The sequence below is a fragment of the Hakea prostrata genome, chromosome 10 (assembly GCF_041222555.1).
Source record: "Hakea prostrata isolate BN-2017 chromosome 10, UWA_Hpros_2, whole genome shotgun sequence".
NCBI classification, from domain to species: domain Eukaryota; kingdom Viridiplantae; phylum Streptophyta; class Magnoliopsida; order Proteales; family Proteaceae; genus Hakea; species Hakea prostrata.
The window spans coordinates 5,564,494-5,585,831 of NC_142609.1; the positions used below are offsets into that span (position 1 = coordinate 5,564,494).

Genomic DNA, 21,338 nt, shown 5'->3' on the forward strand with positions numbered 1-21,338 from the left:
CCATAGATCTAAAGAATTTCATCCACAATTCCAACATTTTAGACCAAGCCATGTAAAAACTGATATGGATTATCTACATGCATGTAAACAAGTGAATATACACCTAAAACTCAATCATATGAATCTCAACAAGTTGACTCAGTAAATAAAAACCATCGTCTCGTAAAATAAAATCAAGAGTTCAAATCCCGGATCAAGGGTAAAGCTCTCATATATTTAAATTATACATTAAACTACTTCTAAAGATGTTGTCAAACTATGCACAAGTTGGCTTAAACAAACTTTAATTAAACAAAAAATTCACGTATTTTATTTTTCTATTTAAATTGAAAAGAGAAATATTCATCTAAATAGAAAGGGCATTCGATTGACTTTTGAGTGTAGGTTTGCGTGCCATCACCTCCTTGTCAGGCTGAATGTGGTCCGTTAACGTTTTCCCACCATCCAATAGTGGTGAGACCCAGCTATAAATACTAATTATAAAATAATAATAATAATAATAAAAAGTTTGAACCACTAGTAGGTCCTACGTAGATTGTGTGATGTAGAAGCATTAAAGAAGCACATTGTCATGCCCTGACGGGAAGGTGATCCATTACATACAATAGTCCTAATCTTCATGGATGAAGATTGGAACCCAACAAACCAATCCACCTTTTGGAATGAGTTGATAGCCAAGCCAAATCCTTCGAACGATCAATCTTCTTGGTTATGCTTTCCTTCATATAGCTCATGGCGAATTTCAAATGCTGCAGATCGTCAAAATCAAGGGTGTCCAAGGGTTCTTCCCACCAAAAATCACCATTCTTAGCACCTATCGATGTTTGCAATTCCTTGCTCTTCCTCTCTTCATCCTCCAATTGGGCTACCATCTCCGTATATCGCCTGGTGTGTTCTTCAACGTTGGCTTGACGAAAAGCATCAAAATTCGAAGGGAGATTTGGTCGAACATGTGGTGTGCCCGTGTTGAGGAGTTTGTCCATAACAGTTTCGACAGAAGGGTGTCCAAACGAGAAAACAGTGCCTGATGGGGAAGAAACAAGAATGCCAATCTCTGCACCACATAAGCTTTGAAGCTCACTGGCCTTCTTGAAAAGTCCAGATCTCCGCTTTGAGAATGTTACTTGACGAGCATTTGAATCTTGGATTTTCTTCATTTCGATCTTCATGCGCCCCTTGGTGGATCTTCTTTCTGCCATGATTGAAAAGCTTGAGAAGACAAGTATGCTCAGAGTATGGAACAAGGAATGGTTGCATGAAAAGCTGTAAGTGTTATTATATAATCCGAACTTTTTATTTTGTGGAATGGCAAGTATTTATAGTTTGGAAATTTTTCTTTTTAAAAAAGATCCATTGTATCAAGTGAAATTATGTTAAATATATCTTGTTGGAAGCATTTATATATTTGATAAATCTCATATTTCCAATTTGGTATTCTATTTATGAAATTCTTATCCAAATTTTAATAATTTATTGAGATTAAAAAATATATATTCACATTAGAAATTTATCCAGAAAACAATTTGATCACACTAGAAAGTGGTATGTCATATGTGGGAGAAGAGTGATGCACTTGTGGGCCTGTGGTAATCCACTGATTGGGCCAAGAAGGTCTGTTTGGTTCAAAATGGGCTTCTTATTGGGCTTGGACTGGACATGGATCGAATCCAATCTTACTTGTCATGAAGATCCAAGACTAAGCCTCAAACCCATAAAGGATTTTCTCACTGACAATTCAAGGGATTAAATCAGAGTTAGGGGATCTTCTCTGAATGTGGTAAAAAGGTGTAAGAGAGGTACAATCATTTACCCATTGGGATAGATGGTCCGAACTCATTAAATCACCATTGGTGAAGAGATTCTTCCGCTGAAGAATAACCAAATCCTTCTCATCAGAAGTAAGAATTTTGCATTAGATTGAACTAACTCATTTGAGCTTCAGACTATAAAATGAAATCCAGGTAGTGGGTGCACTTCTAGTGCATTGGTAATCAACCTTTTGTTAGAAGTTTAAAGTCCTAGGAGGCCTGTGGTTTGATCCTCTGTTCTCGACCCCAAAGGACCTGTGAGCCCCCAGTCACAATGACTAGCATCAACTTGGTAAAAAATTAAAAAAAGGGAGAATTCTAAGGCAAAGACAAACACACACCTATGAGATAGGGAACTTTAGTTTGTTGTCCCATGGTCCTCAACTCATGACACATGGCATTTTAGAATTCAAAGTTTGTAACTTTAATCTTTTTGTCTTCTAATCACAATGAATCGATCTTTTAAACGTCATACGTCACAATCCGAGGTTCGTACGAGAAATACTTGCACGAAAACAAACAAAAGATAAGAGTACGGGTAGAGATACCCTGGGCCAAGGGGGACCATGCCACCCCTGCTCTCCCCCTGATTTTTTGAAATTTTCTCAAAAAGACGTATCTGCCCTCTTGCCATGCTTGAAATATCAACGATTAACCCTCCCCCTTATCTCAGTTTTTTGAAATTTTCCTAGAGAAACCTTTCTAGTCATTTTTCCTTGTGCAAAATGCAGTACGTGACATTCTCTCAATGTGGTTTCATTATTTACTCCCCCCACCTCCAAAATAAAACTACCCTATGTTAATTTCTGGCTCTACCCTAGATGAGAGAATATATTCTTTTATCGAAATATTCAATAATAATAACCGAGGACCCCACTTCCACTGTAAGCCATTTGATTACACCCACTTGGCTAACAAGCAAGAATTGGGTCTTTTACTACTTTTTTTCACACCCCTAAAACAATAAAACCCTATCTAGATCAATTACCCTTCTCTCCAACCAAGAAAGTAAACTCTATGACCTACAAGAACAATTAGTTCCATGCACAACATCACTATATACGGCTAAGAGGAACTCATGGGTCATAGGTCAATTGATCAAGCAACTTTCGGCATTGCATATATTCCAATAATCCAATTGACTAATATTATTATGCATGGTGTAGGAAATCCAAGAATGATCATTATTTGTATCTATGAAAGTGGAAATGAGGGTTAAAGTCCTCCATTTGAGGACCTATTTGAAAAGAATCTAAAATGTGGAAACTTGAGAGACGTCTGGGTCAATAGTAAATTCTAAAAAAATTCTAAATTTAATAAAAGCAGATGGAAGCTTCTCATTAGTGGAGCAGTCAAAACTGAATTGTCTTTGAGTGATGATTTAAACTGAATATGTGTTGGCAAGTTCCATTAAAGTAAAATCGATATTGGAAAGCGGAGGAGAAGAGAGAATTTCAGCTATTCACACATGGTAAACAATACCCATTTGACAGTTGCATCTTAGAACCCTAAATTTCAAACAAAGTGGTTGAATTCATATAAGTTATGTGATTTAGAAATAAGAAAGGATGGAAAAAAATAATCCTAATGGAAAAAAAAATTAGCCTAGTTTTCTTTCATTCTTGTTTTTTAAGAATGGCCTAGTTGAGTATTTGACCATTATCCTTTCAAACCCTAAAATATTGCTAAGAAAAAAAAAAAAACTCATAAATTTAATATAAAAATAAGGCCAAAGTTTCATAGGTGATGTGACATGAGTGTAAATTTGGTCTCATGGTCCGAATCCATCTTGATCTGTCTTGAGTCTGAATAAAGTTTTGACTCGTCTAAAAGGGTGCATGCGTCAAAGTTAGACAAAGATAACCATAAGGGTTAAGTGTTTGACTAGGGCTAACCCACTACGCTCAACATATCCTATCACGCTTATAGGTTCTTTTAAGCACTGTCACATTGTATTATGACTATGAGTAGAGTAGGCACGAATATCTCCTAATGCATTGGATCCCATTAGAACTCCAAAGTTAAGCATGCTTCGACGAGAATAATATCATGATGGGTGACCTTCTGGGAGTCCTCGTATTGCACCTCTTTAAAAATTATTGACCAAAAAAAGGGGAGGAGTTAAGTTCAAGGCCTGTGTTAGGGTTAGGTGTTCAACTTGACTGATCTTATAACGTTTCTATGCCTGAAAACTCCTGTTTTCTCACATGCACGATATACAATCGAACAACCATAAAAGCTTCCTCTAAAAGTTGTTCTCATCCTGTATGGCTGGCCCCAAAATGTCTTCTTTTGGGATTAGGTGTTTGCCATGGATAAGTGGCAAACCATGACCCCTAAGCATGGTTAATTGATTATTTTGCTTGGAACCTTCTCAAGGAAAGAATAAAGTGGGTTAGTGAAGTTGAGCTACAGCTTTGGAGTTAACTCCGAGTGGAATAAAATACAAAAAGACCTTCTTTTCCTTTGTGTGAAAGTGACCAGCTAATCTTGTAGTAAACTATGATTATTTGTTCTAATGGTGATTAGCTTTTCATGGTTTGATCCTCATACTTTAATATCAAGGTTGTCAGCTTGGCAAGTTTATGTCGATCATCAAAGATATGTGGAAGAGTATAGAACCAATCAAGTACTAAATATTCAAGGAGTGATTAGTTTAAGTGCACCTTAACTACATCATCAAATAGTGATATTTTACATATAATTTAAATATAAGGTGAGACTTCTCTCCTAGTCTTGAGGGGATGCGAGCCCGTGACTTTATAGTGATGAGGCATTAATTTTACCAATGAGTAACAATTTCCATGATTTTTCTCAAGATTAAATTTCACAGTTACGTATGTCACATCTTGCATCATGTATCTACAATGATTGATAGATTTGATTCAATGGTCTAATCGAAACTTTCAATGCTGAAAATTTTTATCAAAACTATTAGCTTTCAATTACTACTTAAAGATCAATATGAGCCTTAAATGACAAGCAAAATTAGGATTCTCTATTGGGTTAGAGATCGACCTACTTTGACTCTCTATTTATCATATATTTAAGAGGGAGACACACTTTCGAACATTAATAAATTGACTTCTAGCTAAATATATGAATACAGATCCTCTACTTGAGTTTGGTACACATCTCTTCTACATATTTAAGAGAAACTTTTGTTTTTAATCCACATTGTCGGTACTCAGAGACCTACATATTTAAGAGAAACTTTTGGTTTTAATCCACATTGTCGAGAGACGAGTCCCTTTCCTCAATGCATAAGACAAAGATGATAAAGAAGTACACTCCTTTACTCGTAAGTAGAATTCTAATCATCTCCCGTAATGGAAAATACAAAGTAACATGTTTACATTTTTCAGCTACAAAATTAAGTAAACCTACAAGTAAAAATAACAAAAAATGATAAACAGAGATCCATAATAATACCCCGTGGCCCCTCGTAATTGGAAGTCCGGCAGTGTACCTGTCAGCATCGCTGATCCTCCACCCGCACATATCCCTCAACGAAATGCTTTTATGGTGTCGTTGACCATTCAAACTCTAATTCACGTTACACGTGTCAATATTTCTGTTCAGATTTTGGTTACTGTTTCAATTCCAATTCCACCCAATTCAAAAGCATCAGATCCTTTGCTTCGTAACATCTGTTAGCAAATTGGTGGAACACATGAGAGAGCATCTCATCTCCTGGAAACTTCACTTAGGTTCCGATTACCTGCTCCTCACTCATCGTTATGTTTTACGACAGACATTGTAGATCACATTCAAATGGAATCTTCAAAGGGTATCACAAATCTACAAGTTTGTGTGTATCGTGATGCGGCCCCACCAATTTCTATTCAACACGTGTGTCCCTTTGCCGCTGTTTCACACACAAACACAATGCCCTCCGCACGGACCAACTCATAGGAGTCGTATGCTCGTATCATGTGAGGGGATTCAGATATGGATTTGAAATTACGAAAGTATCCTTCGATCTCAGTAATGATCAGTAGATTCAGTACTTCGTTGTGATAAAAGGACTAATTTACCCTTGTGAGTATTTGAGAGGACTTTGCCTTCTGCACTGGTTTCTTATAAAATCCCAAACTCCCGCTACTTCTGCTGGTCTCATCGAACACACGAAAAAACAGAGCAACCGGAATTCGGAAATAATATCTTCTCGCTCTCTGCGTTAATGGAGTCTTCTTCTCCTTGTACTGTTATCATAATCGGAGCAGGGATTTCAGGTAAGGAAAAATCCTCTTCACTTCTGATTTGTTCTTCTTGTTTCATTTCTTTATCTGTAAAATTCTTTGTGAAGGTATATCGGCGGCGAGAGTATTGGCGGAGAATGGAGTGGATGATTTAGTGATACTCGAAGCTTCAGATCGTATGGGAGGAAGAATTCGGAAGGAAGATTTTGGAGGATTGTCGGTGGAATTAGGTGCCGGTTGGATCCAAGGTGTTGGCGGCAAGGAATCCAATCCAGTTTGGGAACTTGCCTGCGAATCAGGCCTCAAAACCTGCTTCTCTGATTACAGTAATGCTCGCTACAACATATACGATCGAAGGTTCGTTACTTGTTCCAATCTCGTCCTCTCCCTACAAATCTTTTTCTCTGTTTTTTTGCTAGAGTACGCCAGGGTTGCAGTGTGAAAATTGACAGAAGTCTGAATGGCGAAAACGACATTTGATTCTCTGACCTCCGAATGATAGTCATTAGGTCACTAGATGGCGCCTTAAGGATATGGTTCGCCATTGCGCTTCCCCGGCGGAATTTGGCGTTTACTTCATATGACTAGTTCTTCGGCAACAAGCAATTAGGGTTACCAGGTTAAACAATTGGATGCAATATTCTTAGTGAAGCCTCGATCTGACGATGTTTGAGGCGGAATTCTTCTTCCACTGTTCTTCTTCTTTATACAGATTACTACTGCACGAATGATTCTGGTTACTGATTCGGTTTTCGAATTGTTTTCAGTGGAAAGATATTCCCGAGCGGTTTAGCTGCGGCGTCATATAAGAAAGCTGTGGATTCGGCGATTCAGGAACTCAGGAATCAAGAGGCTAATCTGAACAGTGTCCTCTCTGCGGCTCCAGAACCATCATCGTAATAGTCCGCTAACTGTGTTAATCATCTTGATTGTCAAGAATTCAATTAATTATCAGGTTTAGTGTTCCAAAATTTTAATGTTTTATTATTATTTTTTTCAGGGCGCCAAAGACTCCAATAGAGCTAGCCATTGATTTTATCCTCCATGATTTTGAGATGGCCGGTCAGTATGAGCTCAACTTTTATTTTATTTTTTTTCTCTTGGATTCTGCATCTAGGCTTTTCTTGGAGTTTGACATAATGAGGTATTATTTACAGAGGTGGAACCAATATCAACGTATACGGATTTTGGGGAGAGAGAATTTCTTGTTGCAGATGAGAGAGGATACGAATTCTTGCTATATAAGATGGCGGAATCTTTTCTTTTTACCTCTGAAGGTAAAATCGTGGACAGTCGTCTTAAGCTTAACAAGGTAGAATTTCTTTGTGCGCTTTCTCTGTTTGCTGTTTTCTCTTCTTTTCAATCGTCACATCGAGAAAACAGAAATTTGGTGTGATTAACCGATGAAATGGGCAACGAACAAAAACTAAAAACAAAAAATCCGAAATCCGTTTTGAATGCATGCACATTTTTCTCTTGCTGGGTTTGACCAATTTTTTTTTGTTTTATGGATAACGACGTTCCTCCTCAAAGCCATTAAAATAATATCTCCCCTCACCTTAGGTCAACTGTTTTTATTGGGGGTTCCATCTATTTATTTCTTGCCTATCTTCTTTCCTCGATAGAGGTTTTGTCGAGCTTGGTGATCACGGTTTTGGTTATTAAAGAAATGCAGGTTTTCTGGTTTCCTTCAAGTTGGCAATTGATGTATATTATCATCAAAATAAAAAAGGGAATTGAAACCTGTGGGCGTCATTCGAGCCGAGTGTTTCAGAAAAAACCTCCTCCACAAAACTAAATGCTTAAAATAGTATAGTGTACGAGGTCTTGTCACTTTCCACATTCAATGGGTGCTCACTTCTTCCGTCAGTTCCATGGACCCAGACTAAGGAGCTTGCATGGAAATATAAATAAGGGAACCGTAGGACAGTACGATCTTCACCTGAAACAGAACCTCCTGTCGACATTTTGGTTCAGTTTATTATCAGATCCCTCATTACCAGTAAGCAAAGTGATTCAAAATTACTAATAGCCAATAGGAGACTCGGGTTTTGATCAAATATTGATGTATCCCGCATTTATTTGTTGATTTCAGGTCATACAGACTGTGCCCAGAATTTGATGCATCTCGGGCCTCTCGGCCTCGGATTCTATCTTTCCTTACATAGTAATCAATTAAATTAAGGTATTTATTTTATTGTTTGATTTGGGTTATTTGAGCAGGTTGTTCGGGAATTACAGCACTCGAGGAACGGCGTTACGGTGAAAACGGAGGATGGTTGCGTTTACGAGGCCAATTACGTAATTTTGTCTGTTAGTGTTGGCGTTCTCCAAAGCGACCTCATTTCCTTCCAGCCTCCTTTACCTGTACGTTCTCCCTTTCCTTTGCTCTCTTCCTAGAAGTTCCTACTATAAAATTCAAGATTTTGATCTTCTGTGGGATCCGCTGGATTAGTCCATTTTAAACGCTTTTAAGCCTATTGGGTCCCATTCGAACCAGTAAGTGTCCTTACCCGGTCTGTCATATCAGCCGATCGCGTCGATGGTACACGGTCTATGGCAGGAGATACATAGATTGGATGCTTGGGGTCCACCTATGCAACTAGGATTCCTGGTCTGGTCTTGCAATTTGCAAACCAATTGGATTCTTCTGTCATCCGCACATGAGAGTTTTGAATTCTGATATTTTTGTGGACCCTATTTTTTGAGACTCTTATTACACAAAACACTTCACCATACACAATGAAGTGTTTGGCTTCACTGCTGCGCATTGTTGCGTAAGGCTCAGATGTAAAGTTACAAATTTTGATCACCCTATTTGATTTGATTTTTTTTTTTTTGAGTTTTAGTAGTTTAATTCAAAAAATAAAATAAAATAACCAACGGGGTTGGTCCAAGTGGTAAGCAGCTTGGTCCGCTTAATCCACGTTGGGAGACTCATCCACCGCTAGGTGTGTGACGCGGGTCGAACACCGGTTTATAAACCAGGGTTGACAAACCAAATATATATATATAAAAATCAAATGGATTGTTGAGATTCAATCTCGACCACCACTTGATCCGGACTATAGGCAACTCAATGCTCAACACTAAAGCTCAACCCCAGAATGAAGCTTCTAAAAACCCTCTCACATAGATTCTTCCCCATTATCTTGAAATAATCGACAACAACACCGTCCCTCTTTGATGAGTTAGGATTTTTTTCTCAGAAGAGTACATAATGATGCTCCTCTTTCTATCTGATAGTATGGCAATATTTATAAAGAGGTTCATTCTTGAATATTAAGAGGGTAAACTAAAAGTGGCAAAACTATTCTCATAGTTAGAAGTGTTAGAAGAATATAATCCGTTGTCCTCATGAATAAAGAATCCTAACTTCCATGTTGCTACCGTTTCAAATACTGTTTTTGTTTGAGAAAAGAGTAGAAAAGGGGGGAGCTGTGCTGGTTTTGGGGTTTTTTCTCTTGAAAGTGCTTCTGGTATCTGTTAGATTTTTTTAATTTTATAAATAGGTTCTACGTACAGTTCACCAGGCGTGCGGTGAACGTGTTCCGTTGGTGCATGGAGCCAGCTGGTGGCATCCCATGATCTGCTTCACGAGTTTGAGTTCGAGTTTGTTGTGGTAACCAATCACCAGTTCCTTCCCAGCCTAAAGACCAAGGAAGGTTGCGTGCAGATTTTTCGCACCCGGTGTACGACGTGTCCAACTTTTTCCTGTATTAGGTAATCCATGAAAGGGGAAACTTAGATATACCATACACTCAAATGGAGGAAATCCAAATCTCAGTTATGAATGGCCAGTATTTTTTATAGCTTTGACATCTTCAACAATATTGTTTTAGTTCTTTATAAAAAATTTATATTATTTTTAATATCACGTAATATTTAAAAATGTACAGAAATGGAAAACGGAGGCCATAATGAAGTGCGATGTGATCGTGTACACCAAGATCTTCCTCAAGTTCCCCTCCAAGTTCTGGCCTTGTGGGCCGGGCACTGAGTTCTTTATCTATGCCCACGAAAGAAGAGGCTACTACACGTTTTGGCAGGTTCGTTCCTCTTTTTGTTTCTCTGACCTTATTCATGTGCACCTATGTTTGTGTGGTTGATCTGTTGGAGTTTGTTTATGAGTTTTGTTTATTTATTGATAATGCATGATTGGTGCAGTGCAGACTTATGTTTTTGGAAGGCAATCATTTTTCTTAAGTAATTGCTTGATTAAAACCAGGTTCTTTGTCTGTTTCCAATCAATCAACCACGTCACCTTATTTATTCCAACGTTATTGAGGTCTTCTCAACTATTTGTACAACCTGGGCTAGGACAATCTTGCCAACCCGGGACACCCATGATGTAGGCCAATTTTGTTGGCACAACTTTGGTGCTTTACTAATTATGTACTTACAAAAGGTTTTCTAGTTAGAAACTTTTAGAGATGATGATCTTTTATGTAAAGGCTTAGTCCAAGAAATTTATGGATTCGAACTTCCACCCTTAGTACATCTTCCCCCTCCCTAGCTTCGTGATGAAGAAAAAAAATTTAGCCCTTTTTGACTTTAGCTGCATGGAGTAAACCTGCTTTGTCTATGTTGGAATAGGTTGATGAATTCAATAAGGTTTTCTGTGTTGGCCTGCTGCCTCTAGTTAAAAATCCATTTAAGTTTTTGATTATTATTATTACTGATACTGTTGCATTTATAAATTATCTTTGATTCTTTCACAAAACCGAGGCACAGTGATTGGGCCTTGATCCGTTCTTTGACTGCGATGTTCTAGGTGGAACCTTAAATGCTGTGTCACGGTAAATTGTTACTGGCTGCATATCATGAGTAGCTCAATAATTGCTGGACCTTCTAGGTTTCTCACACTAAGCAATGAAACTATACAGCTGTGAAGGGTTGGGTGGGAAGCGAAACCAACTCTCCCTCCCCCCCCACACAAGAAAATTAATGTAGAATTTTATTGAAGTTCAAAACAAAACCAAATAACATTAGTTAGAAAATCTTCAGAAATGTGAACTTTCAAAACCCTCAGAATGGGTAGTTCATTATCACATTTAGAAGTAGAGTGGTAAATCTATAAACATGCTTGAGAGAACAGCGACCTATAAAGAAAGTTTGCGAGACTTTAGTGTCCAAAACAATAGTTGGAAATCCCAGACAGGCCTACTGAACTAAGCCCCAATTAGGATTCAGTTGTTAGGAATTGCAGAAAAGAGCCATTGTTTTTGGGTATCTCCTTTTTTTGAAGATAAAGGAAGTTTTGGAGTTGCCCTTTTTCCTACAACCTGGTTTGCAATTAATTTTGCTTGGGTCATGGCGTTTGCAATATGACATGGCTGCGTGCTGCATATAATATTGTTATGTGCTGTAAACTTTTTGACAGATCATTGTGAGAGAGAGAGAGAGAGAGAGAGAATGATTAATATTTTATGCAGGCAACTTGCATCTGTAATTAAACACGGAAAGGTTCTTCAACAATGACGCACAAGGATGAGCCACTATTGAGCTGGCAAAACATTGATTTAACCATCAACGATGGAAAAGTATATCATAATCTCTAGTCTCACAACGCTTTACTTCCTTTCTTTCTTTAATAATAAATGTTTCTAAGTTCTGTAAGGACCGATTCAAATTTCAAACGTTGGATTTTCTTGGGAACATTATTTTATTTTTTGATATACTGCCATGTTAGAATATAATATAGAATGCTTGACCTGAGAAGCAAAATTCCATGTTTATCAGTTAGTGAATCGTCACACGTGGCCTGCAATGGACTTGCGGTGGAGGGATCTTACTTTTTCCATCATTTTTCATTCTCTGCTTATTTTAATTCAATCAAAATGGATACTCTGTTTGCATAATTGCAGACTGATTAAACTAATAACTTTCTTAGTAATATATAATATGTTGGAAATAGTGGTTTTTTTATTTATTTATTATTTCTGGAATTAAGCATCTACTATCGAACACATCACTCAGTACTAACCACCATTTATTTGATATGATGCTTGCACGTCACCAGCACATGGAGAATGCGTACCCAGGGTCCAACATTCTGGTGGTGACATTAACCAATGGCGAGTCGAAACGTGTTGAACAACAATCGGATGAGAAGACGATGGAAGAGGCCATGGAGGTTTTGAGAGACATGTTTGGACCAGACATACCCAATGCTACCCAGATTTTGGTACCTCGCTGGTGGAATAATCGGTTCCAGAGAGGGAGCTATAGCAACTACCCCATCTTCGCCACCAAACAGGACTTCACTGACATTAAGGTCTCTTCACCGTTAGCCTATCTAAGAATGAATTAATTCTTCAGCTTCGCGCAATCCTTTGTTTGTTCCAAATTGGATGGGATTTGATTTTTTTTTCTTCTTTTCCCTTTTTATGAACCACAGGCACCAGTCGGACCAATCTTCTTCACTGGAGAACACACGAATGAAAGGTTTAATGGTTACGTCCATGGTGGCTATCTATCAGGTAAGATTACAGGAGTGAAGCTTCCCCAGGGTCAAGGAGTTTTCTTTTGTTTTTTTCGATCATTTGACTCTTTTTTTATGTGTGAAATATGAGTACTATTTGAAAACAACCAATAAAATGCTTACTATTGTCTTCCCAATGTTAAATCCGATCATGGGTAAAAAAATGAAAATGAAGCAAATTCTGAATAAGATATCTCACCATTGATTTTATTTAACGGCAGGAATTGACACAAGTAAAGCTCTGCTGGAAGAGATGAGGAAGGAGAATGAAGAATGGGAGAGTAGTCAAATCTACCTGCTAGAGCCCTTACTGGCTTTCACCGGGTCGTTGACTTTGACCCAGAAGAAAACAATGCCAAGTGCCCACAAGTGGGACATTGCAAGGGAGCTTCTCGGAAATGGAGAGTTGGGCGTGCAAGAAGGCATCAAATGACTAGAAGAATCTTCCACTGAAACTCACCAATTCGATTTTGATTTTGACTTTGACCAAAAAGGATCCATGACACTTGCGACGAGTGACCGTTTGGTCTCGAATACAAACCTCCTGCGTGTCCGGCCTAGTACTGATATTTAGGAGGAGAAAGAACCTTACTCAGATTGCGATGCAAAGACGAAAATGTTGCTTGAGAAATTTTGAAGAGACCCCAAAGCTTTGGAGTTTTGATTCTGAAGGAGAAGCTGCAGCTGATAAGAACGACACAAGTTTTAGGTTCATTTGGGTGAAAAAGTGAAACCCAATCCACGAGGTAGATACAGGTAACAATTAGAGTACTGCCCAATATTCAATTTAAGGAACAGTCACTTATTTTATTTTTTGTTAAATTGGGAACAGTCCCCTTACGTATAATCCAAATTTTAGTTTCAACTTTAAAGCCTTCCCTTTAGAACTTTGCATGGAGGATAAACATTGTGGTAACAGCCGCTCACCCTTATATTATATTATTTTATTATTATTTTCATAATTTATGTGCAAAGGTAATTCTCCCTTCTTGTTGGTGTATTACTCTTGAGTACGCTGCCTGCCAGTCAATATTTGTTTGTTTTTGTGGGTTCTAACTTCTAACAAGATGACCAAGTTATGGTACTGTAAGTTAGTGATCTTCTTCTACCAAAAAAAAAAAAAAAAAGTTAGTGATCTTCTTATGTTCTTTTTTGCTCTAAAACATTTCTATTATACATTTATGAGAGGGTCTTCTTTCAGCATTGGTAAAATGGACCATGAATACTCAGAGGTAAATTTTTCTTCTAAATGTCTTTGCAAAATATGTGAATGAGCACAATCCTCTATCTGTTTATGTAGGCCATTTGTGATGGGCCAAGATACCAAACAACAAAAATGGAATATGTTTGATCATGAATTATAAACAGTTTTGACTTGTCTCAATTTTTTCTTTCTTTTGTTTTTTGGTTAAATTTTAATCTTATTAGTCTAGATGGAGCCGAAGTTGAATGTTCAACCTTGATCTTGACGCGAATCATCTAAAAAAGTATATCCATAATTCGATGTTTCATGGTAAAATTTGCTTTGGAACCCGATCAAACACTCAGTGCTATCCCAAAAAGACCTTGATTTTCTCTTGGTACCATAATTTTAAACCCTGTTATTATTTTTTTTATACCCGCAAGTAGGGGAGTAAATGGATAACCGAAATCTGCTCTCGAATTCGCATCCGCATCCATTTAGGGGATCCGATTAAGTTATTTATTTAGATTTATTATTCTTATTTTATATGTGACTATTTTCCTAAATTTTTACTAAAATAGCTACCAAAGTTGTTAAATTCTTAAATTTCAAACCTAGCCGTCACAAATAAAAAGGTAAAGATGTAAATAGGTAGTCGAAAACTTGTATTTATGTAAGAATCTACTTAAGAAAATAACTATCCGATTATCATCCAAATCTGACATAATCCATCCGAAAACCGATAGGATATTATCCGAATCCGTCCGAATATAATAGGATGCGGATATGGATATACCACTATCCGATCTGAATCCGGTCCGTTTACACCCCTAACCAGATGCGCTCATGGTGAATATTTACTAAATGCAAAATGTAAAACCATTGAGCGCATTGGTTGGAAATTGCACTAAACAGAATTGCTTGTCACTTTCCTTACATTCTCTCCTCCCTGAAGATCAGACACTTGAATTATCTATATATAACAGTTATATATAACAGAATTGGTTTTCACTGCAGGGGATGTATTGGTAGGTTTCTAAGCTCGCTAACCTACCCACATTTATTGGCAGAAATCCTAAGGTATATTTTCTGCCATTTGGTAGGAGGAAGAGAGCCAACAAGAGAGCCCATTTCCAGGTGTTCCAAAAACTCTCCTGTCATGAATTATACTGTGCTGCATCAGCCAGCCCATTAAATAAGTAATGGGCCATTTTATTTAAACCTTCATCATGTTTAAAAATTAAAGATCTCAATAGTCCTGTGTCTGATCAAAATCATAGTAATAAAGCATGCATGTAGGTCCTAAGAGGCATCCAGGGCCTTCTCCTCTCCTGCGCAGGCTGGCAATGCCAAGCAAAATCAGCCCCACTAGTTTTAATGGTTGTTCCCGTGTTTGGTGCCTTCATCCACCGAGACCCTTTGTTTCTCTAGGTAGGAATTCGCTCTTAATTTTCCTTAAATAGATTTTGTTCATTCTGTTCAAAAGGATGGGATGCTGACCTTTAATCCCAGACACCCAAGGCTTTTGATTTTGCACACCTTAACATAAAAGCATGAAAGCAGGGTATTGGACTTTTTCACTGCCACTCGTTGGGCTTCATATCCAACCCAGATATTGCTTATCCGTTTTGGTGTTTTGTATGTTCTCTTCCTACCCCAAGATCCATTGTGATGATAAATCTACCATTGCAGAGACTCCATAAAAAAATTTAAAAAAGCTCAGGAGAAAATTTCCTGAGAGGGATTACATCAGGATGAGAAATCCCAAAAAAAAAAAAAAAAAACAAATTTTATTTAAGAAAAATTAGACTAGGTGAGGTTGCATTGATGCATGTTGAGATAGCTGGGGTATACTGATGAATCTTGAGGTAAGGTGACGATGATAGGGCAGAGTTAGGATTGAATATTTGGGGGATGACCAATAATGAGTCTAGATCACTTCTCCATCGGACAAGCACTAATGTCTTTTTACCATACATATTATGTGGGCTAATGCGGGACCTATTATGCGTCCTACCTTTGAATTATTTGATTATATTTGGACGTGGGGTCCACATTAAAAATTTAGATAAATTAGTAAGACGACTAAAATATAGATAACACAATTATAAGTAAATTATAAAAAATATATTGAAATAAAGCATAGTGGCAAAATTGTGGGAGAAAAACTTTAAAAATTCATTAAAGAAAAAGTGGGGAAAAAATTGTGAGAGAAATTGTATGAAAAAATATAGATTTGAAGTCTATTAACTAAATATGGGAAAAACAAACAATTTCCATAAATTAAATAAAAAAATTCAATGATTATGGTTAGATCTAATAATATTAATGGCTGAAATTCTAAACAAGATTTAAATTTCTATTAATAGAAATTCAAATTTTAGGAGAAAGTTTAGAGATTAAAAAAAATCAATGATTATGATTAGATCTGATAAATTCAATTGTTAAATTCTAAGAAGATTTAAATTATTATTAGTAGAATTAAATTTCCGAGCTAGATATGTAAATTCATCCAAGGAAATACTCTTTTCTGTAGATGCTATCTTGTCAATGTTGTCATCCCTTACTAAGGACGATATTAATTACAGTAAGAAGTTCTACAGACAGACAGTAATTTTTTTCTTTCTTTTTCCCTTCTTCAATAAAGAGCTCCATTTTCTCCAAAAAAAAAAAATAGAATCAAATTTTAAGAGAAAGAAAGAACAACCAAATAAAATAAAATAAAAAATTCAATTATGTTTTCTGAAAAGAATACTAGAAAAATCCTAAATGAGAGAGAGAAGAATAATTTGAGAATAAGAGATTGAATACCTGATAATTGTGGAGAAGATTTAGGAAAATTCCAATGTCTATTAACTACTCTAATGTTTAGTGGGACATGTGAAATAAAAAAGAGACAAAAAAATAGGGAATAAAAAGAAAAAAATAAGGAATAAAAAAAGAGATCTAGGGGAGAATAAATAGAAATGAAAATATGAGAGAATAAATAGGAAGAAATTTATAGATGGTGAGTTAGTTTTTAATTAAGATTTAATTTTTTATTCTTTAAAACTAGGGTTCAATGGTAACCATCTTAAACCCTAGTTTTAAGAATGATATCTATACCAATTATTTTTATCTTAAACTTTTATTTTTTTTTTTAATTTTTGGGGGAAAGGGGGGAAAAAAGGGATTTTTTTTTGGGGGGGGGGGGGAAAAAAAAAAAATATTATATTATTAAATTATATAAAAAAAATGGGGGGGGCCCGGGGGGTGCGTCATTATAATAGGGGGGGGGGGGGGGGGGGGGGCGGGCCCCCCCCCCCTTTGGCTTTTTACAAAAAAAAAAGGCCGCCCCCCTTTAAAAAAAAAAAAAAAAAAAAAAAAATAACCCCCCCCCCCCCCCGGGGGTTTTTGTGGTTTGGGGTGGTTGGGGGGGGGGGGGCGGGGGGGGGGGGGGGGGGGGGGGGGGGGGGGGGGGGGGGGGGGGGGGGGGGGGGGGGAGGAAAAAAAAAAAAAACAATAAGCCTTTTCCCAACTAAATGGGGTGGCACATGGATTCTTGCCCTCCAATCGTCGTTCAGGCCATGCTAGATACAAGGCCTAAGCTATACATATCCTTTCTCACCACTTCTCCTAAGGTTATCTTAGGTCTACCCCTAGCTCTTCTAGTTCCTTCAATATGGATTATATCACTTCTCCGAACAGAGCATTTATAGGTCTCCGTTGAACGTGGCGTGCCACCTCAAACGACTTTCTCTAAGCTTATCACTTATGGGAGCAACCGACCAACTCTAATATGATCGTTTCTTATCTTATCCATCCTAGTTTTGCCACTCATCCATCTTAGCATTCTCATTTCGCTACACCGAGTTTATCTATATGATTCTTTTTAACAGAACACTGCACCGTACATCATAGCTGGTCGGACAACGGTCCTATAAAATTTTCCTTTAAGCTTTAATAATAGGATCACATAAGCGGATGCACCTCTCCACTTCATCCACCCTATTTTAATTCTTTGGGAAACCTCATCTTCTAAATCACCTCTTTTACTTATGATTGAACCTAGGTACCTAAAACAATCACTCGAGGAATCTCTTTATCGTCAAGTATCACCACTTCATCATCGCCGATCATGACTAAAGTTACAAACTAGATATTCGCTTCGATCTACTAAGTTTAAAGCCTTTTGATTCCAAAGCTACTCTCCATGATTCTAATTTGGTATTAATCCCCACTGGGTCTCATCAATCAACACAATATCATCCGCAAAAAGCATACACCAGGGACCTCATCTTGAATGTCTTTGGTTAATTCATCCATTACAGGCAAATAGATATGGGCTTAAAGTTGACCCTTGATGTAGCCCAACTGTTATCGGGAATTCCTTACTTTGTCCCCAGTTCTAACACTAGTCACCGAACCATCATACATATCCTTAACTATATCTACATATTTACTTGCAACACTTCTTTTCTAGTACTTGCCAAATTAACGCTCTAGGGACTCTATCATAAGTTTTCTAGGTCAATAAATACCATATGAAGGTCTTTCCTACATTTTCTATACCTTTCCATAAGTCTCCTAATTAAGTAAATAGCCTCCGTTGTAGATCTTCCCGGCATAAACCCAAATTGGTTCTCCGTGAATCGTAGTTAAGTGTCTCAACCGGTTTCAATTATTCTCTCCCATAATTTCATCGTATGGCTCATCAATTTAATGCCTCTATAGTTATTACAACTTTGAATATCTCCTTTATTTTTGTAAATTGGAACCACAACACTTCTCCTCCAATCATCGGCATTTTCCCCGTGCTCATAATCTTATTAAACAACTTAGTCAACCAAACTAGTCCATGGGTTCCTAAGCTCTTCCATACTTCAATTGGGATTTCATCAGACCTTGTGTCTTGGAGTTTCATCCTCCTTAAAGCTTCTTTTACCTCGGACATCGAAATTCTACGTATATAAGTTCGGACACAGTGCCTTGGTGAAAAGTGTAATCGTCCGAAACATAAGTGCTTGAAGAATGCTCATTTAGTAAACTAGAGAAATAGGTTTCCCATCTTTTCTTAATATCCTCCTCACAAACTAATACTTTACCATCTCCATTTTTAATACATCTAACATGGTCAAGATCTCTACTCTTCCTATCCCTCATCTTAGCTATCTTATAAATAGATTTTTCCCCTTCCTTTGTGCCCAACTTATTGTATAACTCTTCATACTTTCTTTCCCTTGCTTTTCCGTAATTTTCTTAGCTTCATTTCTATCTAACCTATACCTTTGAAGATCCTCAACATCCTTAGTTCTTTGCCATGTCTTAAAACTAGCCTTTTTATTCCTAATGGCAGCTTGAACCTCACTATCCCACCACCACGTCTCTCTATAAGAATGGATCTTTCCTTTTGATTCACCTAGAACATCCTTAGCCACCTTCTTAATACACATAGCCATCTCATTCCACATTGCATTGGTATCCCCTTTAAAATCCCATTTTCCTTGTTTGACTACTTCATTAACGAAGGATTTAGAGTACTCTCCTTTCAAATTCCACCATCTTATTCTCGGGATAGTTTACCTTAGACCTTTTATGTGTTCTTGGGACTAAGCACATATCCAAGACCACAAGTCTATGTTGTGCGCTTAAGCTTTCCCGGTATCACCTTGCAATCCTTGACAACAATCTATCGTCCTTCTAGTTAGGAAGAAATCTATTTGGCTTCTATGCTGTCCACTTTTGAAAGTAATTAAATGCTCATCTCTTTTTGAAGTAAGTATTTATAATAGATAGATCAAAAGCAGTAGCAAAATCCAAAATTGAAATCCCCTCGTCATTCCTTTCTCCAAAACCATAACCTCCATGAACACTCTCATATCCTCTTTGATCTTTTCCAATATGTCCATTTAAATCACCTCCTATGATAATCTTTTCTCCTTGACGAATTTCTTGCGTAATCCACCCATATTTTCCCAAAATTCTAGCTTTAGACTTTCATCTAGTCCTACTTGAGGTGCATATGCACAAATTATATTTACGAACTCTTTCTCCATTACAAGCTTGATAGCAATAATCCTATCACCCACTCTTTTAACATCCACCACATCATTTTTTAAATCTTTATCCACTATTATACCCACTCCATTTTTATTTGTTTTATCCCAGATACCAAAGTTTAAAGTCATCCAACTCTTTGGCTTTTTTACCCCTCCATCTAGTCTCTTGAATGCAAGCTACATTAATCCTTCTTCTCCTCATAACATCTATCAATTCTAAGCTCTTACCAGTTAGAGATCCTATGTTCCAAGATGCCAATCTAATCCTATGCTTATGGACTAGCTTCTTTACCCGCACTCGTCCACGGCGCGGGAACCCTTGCCTACTTATCACCGCATCCGGGCGCCGATGCGACGCGTCGCCATGGGACGCCCTAGCTAACCCTTGCCCACTTATCACTACACCGGGCCATAGTGTAGCGCGTCGCTTCTTTTGTCGGGGAACGCCCTAGCATAGCTTTTATCATATAAGGTCGAATCCATGAAAAAAGGTTTGGCTAGATTTTTTCCGGTGCCGGCTGCGACCGACGCACCAACCCTCCTCCTTTACCGGGCTTGGGACCGGGAACAAAATTGTGGGGGGGGGGGGGGGGGGGGGGGGGGAAAAAAAAAAAAAAATAATTTTTGAAGTTAAAAAAAAAAAAAAAAAAAGATAATAAAAAATAAAATTTAAAAAAAAAAAAAAAAAGAGAAGGGGGGCGTGGGGGGGGGGGGGGGGGGTAGAGGGAAAAAAAAAGAAAAAGAAAGGAGGGGGAGGGGGGGGGGGTGGCCGCTCGGGGGGGGGGGGGGGGGGGGGGGGGTGGGGGGGGGGGGGGGGGGGGGGGGTGGGGTGGGTGGGGGGGGGAAGAAGAGAGGGGGGGGGGGGGGGGGGGGGGGGGGGGGGGGGGGTAGTATATGGAGGAAGGAGGAAAAGTAGTAGAAAAAGAAGGGGTGGGGTGGGGAGGGGGGGGGGGGGGGGGGGGGGGGGGGGGGGGAAGGGGGGGGGACTCCTTTAATTGAGAAGGGACACATAATAATCAAAGTCAATTTCTGTGATTGAATTGCTCAAAAACTAATTTCTGAGATTCTTAAGCTTTGTTCAAACTTTGAATATGTTAATTTCTCTTATCTAAATAAGTCATTGAATACTTTTGTTGACTTTTTACTAGCAGGTGTTTTGAGACTTAAACTTGTCTAGAGTTCGGGTGGCCAGCAGCGTCCTTTCTAATCTTCTGGTGTTTTGAGAAAATTCTAGGAAAAATGACAAAAGTAACTTGGGCTACCACTTTGGACGAATTGCCTCAGTCATGATGGTCAAGCGAAAATTTGGACTTCAAATTCAAAACATAGGTCGAGATTTCAATCTGAACCGTTGAATCTCAACGGTTAAGATTGAAATTTCAACTGAGATTTCCATGTATTAGGGATATTACTAGAAAGTCAACCAAAGATTTAACTGTCACTTCATCTCAAGCTTATGTTGCTAGGGTTGTTTCTTAGAGTTCACAGCTGATCAAACACTACCCACTACACTCAAGAAGGTTTCTACAATTGGTACTCATATAAACTCTAACCAACCCAAAGAAATGTTTGATACATATTACAATTGTTAAAAAACTCTGGTCAATTTTTTATGTAAATCCA

The 21,338-nt window shown here is 37.9% G+C and overlaps 2 protein-coding genes across 2 annotated transcripts; one reads left to right on the forward strand and one right to left on the reverse strand.

Moving 5' to 3' along the window:
• Positions 1-617: 617 nt before the first annotated feature.
• Positions 618-1,199, reverse strand: LOC149001671 (agamous-like MADS-box protein AGL62). Its single transcript, XM_089137145.1, has one exon. The coding sequence runs from the start codon at positions 1,197-1,199 to the stop codon at positions 618-620; it is 582 nt and encodes a 193-aa protein (XP_088993271.1).
• Positions 1,200-5,942: 4,743 nt separating this feature from the next.
• Positions 5,943-13,417, forward strand: LOC149001672 (polyamine oxidase 1-like). The gene is made up of 10 exons (XM_089136840.1): positions 5,943-6,043; positions 6,118-6,367; positions 6,778-6,906; positions 7,011-7,072; positions 7,168-7,322; positions 8,234-8,377; positions 9,910-10,059; positions 12,033-12,287; positions 12,411-12,492; positions 12,716-13,417. The coding sequence occupies exons 1-10, from the start codon at positions 5,992-5,994 to the stop codon at positions 12,925-12,927; spliced, it is 1,491 nt and encodes a 496-aa protein (XP_088992966.1). The 5' UTR covers positions 5,943-5,991; the 3' UTR covers positions 12,928-13,417.
• The last annotated feature ends 7,921 nt before the right edge of the window (positions 13,418-21,338 follow it).